At 48.3% G+C, this 12,647-nt stretch overlaps 1 protein-coding gene across 6 annotated transcripts in view; it reads right to left on the bottom strand.

Moving 5' to 3' along the window:
• The window catches only part of rrbp1 (ribosome binding protein 1), an 89,422-nt gene that overhangs the window by 37,442 nt on the left and 39,333 nt on the right, over positions 1 to 12,647 (bottom strand). For 5 of the 6 annotated variants that reach the window (XM_033025750.1, XM_033025753.1, XM_033025752.1 and 2 more), the window contains exons 3-5: positions 3,289 to 3,446; positions 1,705 to 1,827; positions 273 to 425 (exon numbers count right to left, since the gene is read on the bottom strand). In XM_033025750.1, coding sequence (XP_032881641.1) covers positions 273 to 425; positions 1,705 to 1,827; positions 3,289 to 3,446 — 434 coding nt within the window. The remainder of the gene's footprint in view (positions 1 to 272; positions 426 to 1,704; positions 1,828 to 3,288; positions 3,447 to 12,647) is intronic. The other variant, XM_033025751.1, reaches the window with a different exon arrangement.

The raw sequence follows: 12,647 nt of genomic DNA, 5'->3' as shown, positions 1-12,647 counted from the left end.
GCCAGGGGGTGGGGAGGCAGGGGTGGGGAGGCAGGGGGGTGGGTGAGGTAGGGGGTGGGGAGTAGGGAGGCAGGGGTTGTGAGGCAGGGGAGTAGGGAGGAAGGGGTTGGGAGGCAGGGGGTGGGGAGGCAGGGGTGGGGAGGCAGGGGTGTGAGGCAGGGGGTGGGGAGGCAGGGGGTGGGGGGTAGGGAGGCAGGGGAGTAGGGAGGAAGGGGTTGGGAGGCAGTGGGTGGGGAGGCAGGGGGTGGGGGGTAGGGGGTGGGGTTCCTTACCTTGGCCTGCTGCCGCTGGCTCTCAGACAGGTGCTCCTGGTAGCTGGCCTGCATGCGACTCTGCATGGCGTTGAGCTCCTCCTCCCTCACTGCCAGCTGCTCTCTCAGCTTGGCATCACCGGCACCTGCCCGCACCTTCTCCGCTGCCAGCTCCTGTGGGCAACAACCCCTGGACATGTGAGGGGCTGGGGTGCAGACACTTCCCTGTCTGTGCCCACTGCCCATTCCGGGCCCCTGCCATTTAACCAGCCCCCAACCCCTGATCCCCACCCACCCTGCCCACAGTCCCCTGACACCCTCCTCCCGCCGCTCTCCAAAAAAGGTTTAATAGGTTGGTTGTTTTACACTAATTTTACAGCTACCAAATACTAAGTTATTGACAAACCACACAGAAACAGGCCCTTTGGCCCTACTTGCCCATGCCGACCAAGATGTCCCATCTACACCAGTCCCACCTGCCCACGTTTGGTCCATTAACCTCTAAACCCTTTCCTTTCCATATACCTGTTCAAGTGTTTTTGAAATCATGTGATTGCACAAACCTCAACTACCTCCTCTGGCAGCTCGTTCCATACTCCCACCACCCTCTGTGTGCCTCTTAGGTTCCTATTAAATCTTTACATAATATGAAATACAGTGATGACCCAACAGAGATCGTAGAACAGGAATCAGGCCTTTGCCCCATAATGTCTGTGTGGAACACGATGTCAGGATAAACTAATCTCCTCTGCCAGCACATGGTCCATATCCCTCCATTCCCTGCATATCCATCGGCCTACCTTAAAGCCTCTTGAATACCTGTATTGTATCTGTCTTCACCACTAATCCTGGCATTGTGTTCCAGGCACCTACATCCCTCTGTGTAAAATCATCCCCTTTAAGCTTTGCCCCACTCACCTTAAAGCCATGCACTCTAGCCTTTGACATTTTCATCTGGGGGGAGAAACGTTTTGACTCTCTATCCTTCTATGCCTCTCATAATTTTATATCCTTCTATCAACAATCCAAGTCTGTCCAACCTCTCCCTGTAGCTACTACCCCCTAATGCAGGCAGCGTACTGGTAAACCACCAACGGCCATTCCTTGTTCCTTCATCATTCTGTAAAACTTCTCTGCACCCTCTGTGGAGCCACCACATCCTTGCAGTGAAACCTCTCCGCCCCTCCCCAACCCTGTCGTCATCCTGCTAGTTCCACTGTTTGTATCCCTTTGTTATCACCTCTTCCACAGCCAACAATGGACAATTGTGGGCTCCACCTTTCCTTGGTCATCGGTGCCGGCTCTGATTTGTTCTGTACCTTTTCGTACTTCTAGTTTCCCTCTCCCCAGTCTGAAGAAGGATCTCAACCCATCACCTATTCCTTTCCTCCAGAGATGCTACGTGACCCGCTGAGTTACTCCATCGTTTTGTGTCTACCCTGGGGAGACTGACCTTGTTGAGCTCCCGAAGCTTGGTCTTCGCAGCGCTCGCGTCCTCCTGCTCAGCCACCAGCTGCTTCTCCTTCTCCTCCAGCTGCCGCCTCAGGGCTGTCACTGGGTCCCCTCTCTGTGTCGCCTGGCAGACACAAACCCAGAGTCAAGACTGTTTAATTGTCATACGTACCGAACTGAGCGATTAAATGCTCACTTGCTGCAGCATCATCACAGGACTATAAATGCTGTACTCAATAGATAAGCAAACTAAAACAGTTCAATATATTTTTTTTAAATCACACTATAGTGCAAAACAAAACAAAGCCCCAAGTTCCTAGTGCAACCATGGCAGTTGGGAGTTTAGTTGGAATTCATGTTCATGAGCCTGTACTCTCTTCCTGATGTCAGGAGTGAAATGTGAACGTGGCCAGGGTGGTGTGGTCTTAAATATTACTGGCTGCCTTTTGGAGGCACCTATGAGATGGGCATCTGATGGGGAAGGGAGTGGTTCATGTCCACCCTCCTTGGCCAACACTCACCCTGGAGATGGACATCTGATGGGGAAAGGATGGTCTAGGACATGACAAAGGGTGGGCATGAACCACTCCCTTCCCCATCTGGACATCCGGTGGCGCTGTAAGCTGGCTGCTTCCGCCTTCAGTCTGGTATCTTTTTTATTTTTTTTATGTTTAAAGTATGATTTGGAGTTTTTTTTGTTTTTTTATGTGGGGGGAAGAGGATATGGTAAGGGGGAAACCGTCCTTCAGTCGCTTCCTGGAGAGGATGCGACTATTATTCGAGTCGTGTCCTCGCCCCCCCCCCCAGTGGCCTACCTACTGGATTGGCACGGCCTTTCCTGCTGGGACCGACCAGAGCTCCAGCAACGGCGGCGCAGCGCTGGATACATCGCGGAGCGGGCGATGCCTTACCGGGGATCGCCGTTTGGAGCTCCGGAGTGTTGGGCCTGCTGCATCGACATCGCGGAGCTGTGGTTCGCGGACCTCCAAACGCGGGCGGCGCTGACCAACATCACGGAGTCCTGCGACCCTTTGTCGGGGGTCGCCAGTGTGAGTCTCCGCCCAGCTCGGCCTGTGGACTTCGGGAGCCGCGGACTCCGGTGGGAGGTGGCCGATTTGGAGGTCTGGGCCGCTGAGGATGTTCTCCCGTTCGACGTTGGGGTTCCGTCATTCCCGGCGAGAGGGCCTGAATATCGGGCCACCCGTGGCGGCGACTACGGGGTGCTCGGGAGCCCCCGACCATGGGTGAACATTTGGGGAGATCAGCGTGGACTGGACTTTGGTTCCTTCCCTCACAGTGGGGAACTTTGGTGCTGCTGTGGGGATGTTTGTGTCGTGGTCTTCTGTGTTTTGTGCTTTTTTAAATTTCTATGACTAAGGAAAATTGTATTTCGTTGTCCCTTATGAGACAATGACAATAAATTGAATCTAATCCAATCCAATGGTCTATGCCCGCCCTAAGACCCTCAATCCCAGCCACTTAAGGTTTACCCTCACTGTAGTCCCCTACTTCACAGCAATTAGGAGATAGCACCACATGGCTCCCACCCCCAACAGCAAGGGCCAGGTCCGCTTGCTCGGCCTACCGTGTGCCAGGTGTCCTGCACGATGCCGGCCTTGTCCATCAGGATCTCGATGAGTCGGTGGACCTCGCCCTCGCTGAAGTCCATGCTGCTCATTGTGGACAGCAGAGTCTTGAAGGGGATGTAGAGAGGGCTGTCCAAGGAGTCAGCTGCCACTGTTACTGGGGGAGAGGGACAGGCCACAATTAGATACTGGTTTGCCTTCAGGACAGACACGAGGAACTGCAGACGCTGGTTTACAGAAGGAAAAGAAGTGCTGGAGTAACTCAATGGGTCCGGCAGCTTCGCCGGAGAACACGGATGGGTGGCTTTTCAGGCTCACAGGTGACATCTCAGTACCCTTCTTCACACTCATAGGTGGCATTTCAGGTCGGGATTCTACTTCAGACTCTGAGGATCGCAACTTGAAATGTCACCTATCCAGGTTCTCCAGAGAGATGCTGCCTGACCCACTGAGTTAGTCCAGCACTTTGTATCTTTTTTTTTAGGTTTAAGTTTATTATTGTCACATGTACGTACCAAGGTACAGTGAAAAGCTTTATGTTACATATTATCCAAACAGGTCAGGTAACACGATACATTACTACAATCAAGTCAAACTCAAGTACAATTGGTAGAGCAAGGGGGAAGATACAAAGTACAGCATATAGTTCTCAGCATTGAAATACACCAGCTCTGGAGACAAAGTCTCCAGTGTCCGCAATAGGGTAGAGTCGTAAATAAGGAACATGGTATGCTTGCCTTCATTGGATGGGGCATTTAGTATAAGAGTCAGAAAGACACGATGCAGCTTTATAGAACTTTATTTAGCCGCATCTGGAGTATAGCCTGCAGTTCTGGTCGCTCTGTGGAGCGTGGAGGCTTAGATACAGAATTCTGAATATTGTTCTCAGCATTACAGCGCACCAGTTCTAGGGACAAAGTCCAATCTCTGCAATCGGGTACAGGTGAATTGGACAGTACCCTCACCTATGGAAGGATCCTTCAGAAACCCGTTAACAGAGGGGAAGCAGCTGATCCTGACCTCAGTTCTAGCTGTAAGGTTCAGCACTGGCAGAAGTTGTGTATCATTAATCAGCCTACATTATTTTCTAAATGGGGAGAGAATTCAGAAATCGAAGGTGTAAAGGGACTTGGGAGTGCTGGTGCACAATTCTCAAAAAGTTAATTTGCAAGTTGAATTGGTAGTAAGGAAGCCAAACACAATGCTAGCAGTTATTTTCAGGGGCTAGAATACAAGACACTGGTCAGACAGCATTTGGAATATTGGGAGCAGTTTGGGCCCCATATTTGAGGAAGGATTTGCTGATATTGGAGAGGGTCCAGATGAGGTTTACGAGAATGATCCCAGGAATGATTGGGTTAACATATGATGAGTGTTTGAAGGCACTGGGCCTGTACTCGCTGGAGTTTATAAGGATGAGGGGAAACCTCATTGAAACTTACCAAAAGGCCTGGATAGAGTGGATGTGGAGAGGATGTTTCTACTAGTTAATGAGAGAGTCTAGGACCAGAGACCAGAGCCTCAGAATTAAAGGACGCACCTTTGGAAAGGAGATGGAGCAATTAATTTTGTCAGAGGGTGATAAATCTGTGGAATTTTACTTCGGAGTCATGTGAGTGACTACGTGAAGAACCCCGCCAGGACGCATGCGTGTCAAAATAGCTGCAAGTATCGACTACATGTCATTCAATCAGCTACAAGGACAGGCATTACTGGACACCACAGCAAGACACTTACCACCAGGGAACTGCAAATCACTGAATGTTCCCAGTGTCAACCAGTGTATTTGGAAACATGTCGGAGCATCAATCAGAGCCAGGGACTTGAAACTACAAAAAGTTCTGAAAGTCCTAACAGCGGGAATTACGGCTTTCGCCCGCACAATCAACGAAAAAGACATGACACAAGATCACCAGGATGCACTGGCTTAATTTGCAACTCCCAATACGAGTTAAATAGTATTAGGAAGAGTGCCATCCAACCGGCTTTAGACCCCAAATTTGCAGGCCTGTGCAAATCTGGAACCTCCAAACCACCAATATTACTATTTGGAGGTGACTTATCCAAACAGGTAAAAGAACTTAACGAAGAGGCAAAAACCCTGGGGCTCATTAAAGCAACGTCTAAAAACTACTTCGGCCAGAAACAGCACCCCTACGCACCCACCAGTCGGACAAGACAAACTGGTGAAGGCACGAAGGCCAGGTACACTCAACATCGGTCTTTTTTAGGCCATGGCCCAGACCGGCCTTCCTGGAAAATGCGCAAACCCTCAACACCGACCCAACTACAGACCCAGACACCGGCGCCTCAACGTCCACGGAGGATACCGAAAAAGTAATAAACCTACCACTGGTAACCATGGAGGTAGGTGGGTCTGGTTCCTTACGAATTGAAGGGAGCATGGAGGTTGGTGGGAGATTACACTTCTATCTGGATGCATGGAATAAGTTAACTACCGACACTTATATTTTAAGCAGTATCCAGGGTTATACCATAGAATTTACACAAAAACATAACCCTCCAGTTCAGCATGTACTGAACCGAATGTTCGTGCTTACAGGCAAAGAAAAATCAAAAGCACACGCTGAACTACAGCGGCTTTATAAAAAAGGAGTAATTGAGAAAACCCAACACGAATCACAGGAATTCGTGTCCAATATCTTTATCAAAAACAAGAAAGATGGTGGTTGCCACATCATCATAGATTTGACTAATTTGAATACTTTCGTACAATATATTCATTTCAAGATGGAAACCTTTGTTACTACTAAGCAATTGATTTCCAAAGGTTACTACATGGCAAGCATCGATTTAAAAGATGCTTACTATACAGTACCCATCAGAGGTGACCACAGATGTTATTTAAAATTCAACTGGATGGGTCAGCTCTGGCAGTACAGGGCACTACCTAATGACCTAACATCAGCCCCCAGGCTGTTCACTAAAATTTTGAAACCAGCCCTAGCGTTTCTGCGGAAACAAAAACACATGGTAATGGCATATCTAGATGACATACTTATTGTGGGCAAAACTTTGGAATTGGCTAAACAAACGGTAACAGCCACAAAACAATTATTTGAAAAACTGGGGTTTATCATCCATCCAGTTAAATCTAAATTAACGCCTTCAACTACAATGGATTATCTGGGGTTCACCATTAACTCAGTTCACATGTCAGTGACTTTGCCGAAAGAAAAGGTTACAGCCTTAATAGAGGCTTGCAGCAAAATCATTGACATCACTAAACCATTCATCAGACTGGTAGCAAGAATAATTGGCAAAATAGTGGCTGCGTTTCCAGCCACACAATTCGGACCTTTACATTATCGAAATTTACAGAGGGCTAAACTACGAGCACTCAAAATTAATGGTGGTCATTTTGACAGACCAATGAAGCTACCAACAGAGGCCATAATGGAACTAAAATGGTGGAAAGATAACATTAGGCATTGTTCCAATCCAATCATTATCAGCAGACCCTGGGGCAGCGGCAACAGATGCATTTTCGCTGCATTGGGGGAAATTGTTTATTTATGCATTCCCTCCTTTCTGCCTCATCAGTCGGGTATTAAGGAAAATACAGCAAGACTCTGCGTCTGGTATTCTGATAGTACCCGATTGGCCTACTCAACCATGGTTCCCGGTGATACTCGACATGGTATTAGAACCATGCATCACCATCCATCATAGACCTAATTTACTGGTTCATTCAGTAACAAGGGAAAGTCACCCATGTCATAATTATATAAACCTATTAATTTGTAGAGTTTGAAAGCACCTCTACTACACCTGGGACTGACGGACCGAACAGTGGATATTATTTCAGCGGCCCACAGACAGTCCACCAAAAAACAGTACTTGGTGTACATCAAGAAATGGGAAATATACTGTCACAACAATAAACATCACCCACAGATCTATGAACATCCCGTCTGTTCTGGAATCCCTGGCAAGCCTCCATTACGATGAGGGGCTCAGTTATAGTGCCATCAACTGCGCCAGAAGTGCTCTGTCAACATACCTGTGGCAAGGAACAGAGCGGCATTCTGTTGGGACACACCCCCTGGTAACTAAACTCATGAGGGGCATTTTTAATGTTAATCCCCCAAGAACCAGGTACTCCCAAATATGGGATGTGAGCATTGTACTGACCATGTTAAGAAACTGGTCTCCAGCTACAGCTCTGTCCCTACAGAAACTGACTATGAAAACAGTCATGCTGATGGCCTTGGTCACGGCACAAAGGGTCCAGTCGCTACAGAAACTAAGGCTGGACAACATGACTACTTCATCTGGAAATTTAACTTTTCACATCAATGAATTAGTCAAACAGAACAGACAGGGGTCAGCAGGCCTAAAAATAGAATTCAGGGCCTACCCGACAGATGATCGTCTCTGTATTGTAACACACTTGCTATTATATATGGAGTATACTAAGATCATCAGAGGCAAAGAAATGGCACTTTTAATCAGCTACAAACAGCCACACAAAAAAGTGACAGTCCAGACCATCTCTAGATGGCTAAAACAGGTCCTAATAAAGGTTGGAGTAGACACTAACATTTTTAAATCTCACTCCACCAGGGCTGCAGCTACATCGGCAGCTATGAAGTTGGATGTTCCTATGGACCAAATCCTCAAGACAGCAGGATGGTCAACGGAGAAAACTTTCCAACGATTTTATAACAAACCAGTAATTGAACCTGGAACATTTGCAGAAACAATTTTAAGTTCTGTAATATAATTTTACCCCATGAATAGGGGCTATAATTTGGTGTTAATAAATTTATCGTTGTTTTTCAATATCGTATTGATGTCTAATAATGTTAACACTATTCTCCCCATAACCAAGGCAGATGTGATGCATGGACTCGTTTCCACGGCATGGAATCACAGAGCTTTAAAATCTTCACGTAGTCACTCACGTGACTCCGAAGTAAAATAGTAAGATTAAACGAGAACTTACCAGTTCGAAGTTTGATCATTATTTTATGAGGAGTACGTTGAGGGAATACGTGCCCTCCGCTCCCACCCTTGATCATATACTCAACTGGTGTCTTCTTCTCTAATCTTCCTATGTTTAGTCATTACAGTTATCTGTGATTTCACACCGCTGCTTTGAAGAATGACACGCATGCGTCCTGGCGGGGTTCTTCACGTATTCCCTCAACGTACTCCTCATAAAATAATGATCAAACTTCGAACTGGTAAGTTCTCGTTTAATCTTACTATTCATTACCGCAGTCGGTTGTGGAGGCTAAGTCAAAGGATAGTTTTAAAGCGATGATTGGCCGATTCTTGATTAGTACAGGTGTGGAGGATTATGGAGAGAAGGCAAGAGAATGGGGTTGAGAGGGAAAGAAAGAACAGCCAACACAGAATGGCAGAGTAGACTTGATGGGATGAATGGACTAATTCTGGTCCTAGAACTTGAACTTTTATTCATTTTACAGAGGGGACAGCATATATTCAGTAATATTCAATGTGTGTCAGGCAGCATCTGTGGAGGGAATGGACAGATGACATTTCAGGTCAGTATCCTTCGTCAGACTGATGAGTAGGGGAAAGAATCTGTGTGTGCTCATTGGAAGTTTGTTCTGCAAAAAGCTCGAGACATCCAGCAAACCATATTCCTAGCAGGTGCCAGAAGCCACTCCTGTACCACGCTGGGCTACAACCAAGGAGAAACCAGCCATCAGGGACTGCCAGTCACTTCCCCAGTGCCTGACAGAACAAACAGGGTACGATCTGTGGCAGGTGTCTGTAGGGAAAGCACACACAGTTCCCCGCACCCTCACTGCAACAGGTCAGGTCCATATAACGGAAACATGTCACATAACACATCAGACTGCAGAGAATGCCATCTCCAGCACTCTAAAACACAGAGTGCTTGAGTAACAGCTGACCAGGCAGCATCTATAAGAGGGTAAAAATAAAACACAAAGCACTGATGTAACTCCAGGTCAGGCAGCATCTGTGCAGGTAAAAAACCCCCCACAAAATGCTGGAGTATCTCAGTAGGTCAGGCAGCATTTGAGGAAAACATGGATGGGCAACGTTTTGGGTAATAGGACCCTTCTTTAGTCCCAAGTGTAGATAGCGTTGATGGTGGGGAGGCTGCACTGTGTGATGGGCTGGGCTACATTCACAACTCCAAACCTCAAACACTGCTTGCTCACTCAGTTTGCCATGACCCACAGCACATATAACATAACTGACATCATGTGCTTTAGGAGCAAGGTCACCTATACTCAGACGTAGGCAAACTATAATAAAAAACCCATCCAGTTACTAATTAAACCGAAGATAACGATAACCAAACATTCACCATTAAATCTGGGACTGATGTCCCAACCTTCTGCAATCCTCCCCATTTGGAGTATTGTGTTCAGTTTTGATCACCGACTGTTAAGCTGGAGAGAGTGCAGAGAAGATTTACGAGGATGTTGTCAGGACTCAAGGGCCTGCTATAGGGAGAGGTTCGGCAGGCTAGGATATTATTCCTTCGAGCGCAGGAAGATGAGGGGTGATCTCGTAGAGGTGTATAAAATCCTAGGGGAATAGATGGAAACATAGAAATTAGGTGCCGGAGTAGGCCATTCGGCCCTTCGAGCCTGCACCGCCATTCAATATGATCATGGCTGATCATCCATGATGGGGTGAATGCACAGAGTCTTTTGCCAAGAGTAAAGGAATCATAAAACCAGGACACAAGTTTAAGATGTGAGCGGAAAGATTTAATAGGAACCTGGGGGGCACTTTTTTCACTCAGATGGTGGTGGGTGTATGGAACGAGCTGCTAGAGGAGGTAGTTGTGGCAGGTACAATAACATAATTTAAAAGACACTTGGACAGGTACATGGATAGGAAAGGCATAGAGGGATATGGGCCAAACGTGGGCAGGTGGGATGAGCGTAGATGCGGCATCTTTGTCGGTATGGACAATCAGACTGATTATGGTGAGTGTAATGTCTTCTGTAAGACCCTGTTGTGAATACACGTCCGACACCGACGACATCTTGTAAGAAGAGTTTATTTTCAATAACTAACAGAAACTTCTAGAAGGTCTCAGTCACGAGGCACTGGCCAACTCGCCAGCTTGTAATCCTGGCCTCAAGGGGCACTGGCAATTACATTCCATTTAAATTACATCTCCCCCTTCAACTTTGGGGTTTCATTTACGAGTACGTCCACAGCATATAAATGACAATAAAGTACCATTAAAGCCATGTAGAGTTGGCTTCATTTAATTTAGCAGAACATTTGTACATTTCCCATATATTTTCCTTCAATACTCTTTTGCATTCGATTTAAATTCTGCTTATGAACTTTAATATCCACACAAAGTTTCACATTAGAATTAATTAAGAGTGCTGCTGTTTTCCACTTTCTCAAAACCTAGAAACTCTAGGGTTCTGTCTCGTTGCCTCTCGCTGCATCTGGGAGACTGGCTCCTGCCTCTCGCTGCGTCTGGGAGACTGGCTCCTGCCTCTCGCTGCGTCTGGGAGACTGGCTCCTGCCTCTCGCTGCATCTGGGCGCATCGTGTTGTCTGGGGGACGCTTTCTTGCCTCTGGGAGACTGGCTCCTCCATCTAGGTTTTGCGTGTCTGGGAGACTTATTCCTCCATCTAGGATTTTCATCCCGTCTTGGAGACTTGTTCCGGCATCTGGGCGTTTGGCCTGGTGGCCTATCCCCGGCTATAGGACTCTATCCTGGGCTACAGGTCCCTATCCCCGGCAACCGGGCTCTATCCTGGGCTACAGGACTCTATCCTGGGCTACAGGGCTCTATCCTGGGCTACAGGGCTCTATCCTGGGCTACAGGTCTCTATCCTGGGCTACAGGACTCTATCCTGGGCTACAGGTCCCTATCCTGGGCTACAGGTCTCTATCCTGGGCTACAGGTCCCTATCCTGGGCTACAGGACTCTATCCTGGGCTACAGGTCCCTATCCTGGGCTACAGGTCCCTATCCTGGGCTACAGGACTCTATCCTGGGCTACAGGGCTCTATCCTGGGCTACAGGACTCTATCCTGGGCTACAGGACTCTATCCTGGGCTACAGGTCCCTATCCTGGGCTACAGGTCCCTATCCTGGGCTACAGGTCCCTATCCTGGGCTACAGGTCCCTATCCTGGGCTACAGGTCCCTATCCTGGGCTACAGGGCTCTATCCTGGGCTACAGGTCCCTATCCTGGGATACAGGGCTCTATCCTGGGCTACAGGTCCCTATCCTGGGATACAGGGCTTTATCCTGGGCTACAGGTCCCTATCCTGGGATACAGGGCTCTATCCTGGGCTACAGGTCCCTATCCTGGGCTCCAGGTCCCTATCCTGGGATACAGGGCTCTATCCTGGGCTACAGGACTCTATCCTGGGCTACAGGACTCTATCCTGGGCTACAGGACTCTATCCTGGGCTACAGGTCCCTATCCTGGGCTACAGGGCTCTATCCTGGGCTACAAGTCCCTATCCTGGGCTACAGGGCTCTATCCTGGGCTACAGGTCCCTATCCTGGGCTACAGGACTCTATCCTGGGCTACCGGGCTCTATCCTGGGCTACAGGGCTCGATCTTGGGCTGACTCTCCACCTTGTCTCGGAGACAGGCTTCATCTGGGAGGCGGACTCCCCATTCACAAAAAAAACTTTTGTCGATCTTTCGATTTCTGTTGCTGGCATGTACTTCATCCAAGTTAACTTTCAAAGCAATGTTTTTACTCTTTTGTTTCCTGCTTAATAACTCAGCTCCTGCAGAAACTTCGGCAAATCATCTGTATTTCTTGGCTTCTATGGCCTCCCAACTTCGATGCTCAGTCTTCTTCTTCTTGCGTATGGCGTGCACAGCCTAAAATTGTAGGTCAACTTGTTCTATTTGAGCTTGTTTGTGCACGTCGGGTTAATTGCATTAGTCGAAACAGGGCAGACCACGTGAAGGTTGCAATCTCCAACCCCGATAATCAGTTACTCCAGCACGTTGTCTCTTTCTTTATATATGAATGTCTTTGCTGCCATGCACTGTGGTATAGTGTGGGCCGTGGGGTCCAACATGAAGGGGGTGGGGGAGCTTGTTGTCTTCGGTGGCTGTGGGCGCTGAGCTGGTGTCTTTGGTTGACTGCAGGCTTTGTGTGTGTGAGCCGCAGCACTGTGCCAAGGTCCACGCTCCATCAGCTGTGCTGACAATGGGCACAGGCAGCTGTTCCTGCAGTCTGCGATCGCTCCGAGTGACACACAGGCATCTCCCAGTGGGTGCGGGCACCATCTCCACAAACTCTGGGTGCCTTCCTGCTCCGACCGCCAGCCTGCGGCCTATAACATCCTGAAGCTGCGGTCTCCAGTAAGGAAGTGGCCGACTCGG

The sequence above is a fragment of the Amblyraja radiata genome, chromosome 8, assembly GCF_010909765.2.
Source record: "Amblyraja radiata isolate CabotCenter1 chromosome 8, sAmbRad1.1.pri, whole genome shotgun sequence".
NCBI lineage: Eukaryota > Metazoa > Chordata > Chondrichthyes > Rajiformes > Rajidae > Amblyraja > Amblyraja radiata.
The sequence above is the reverse complement of the archived record's forward strand: the minus strand, read 5'-3'. Positions and strand labels throughout refer to the sequence as shown.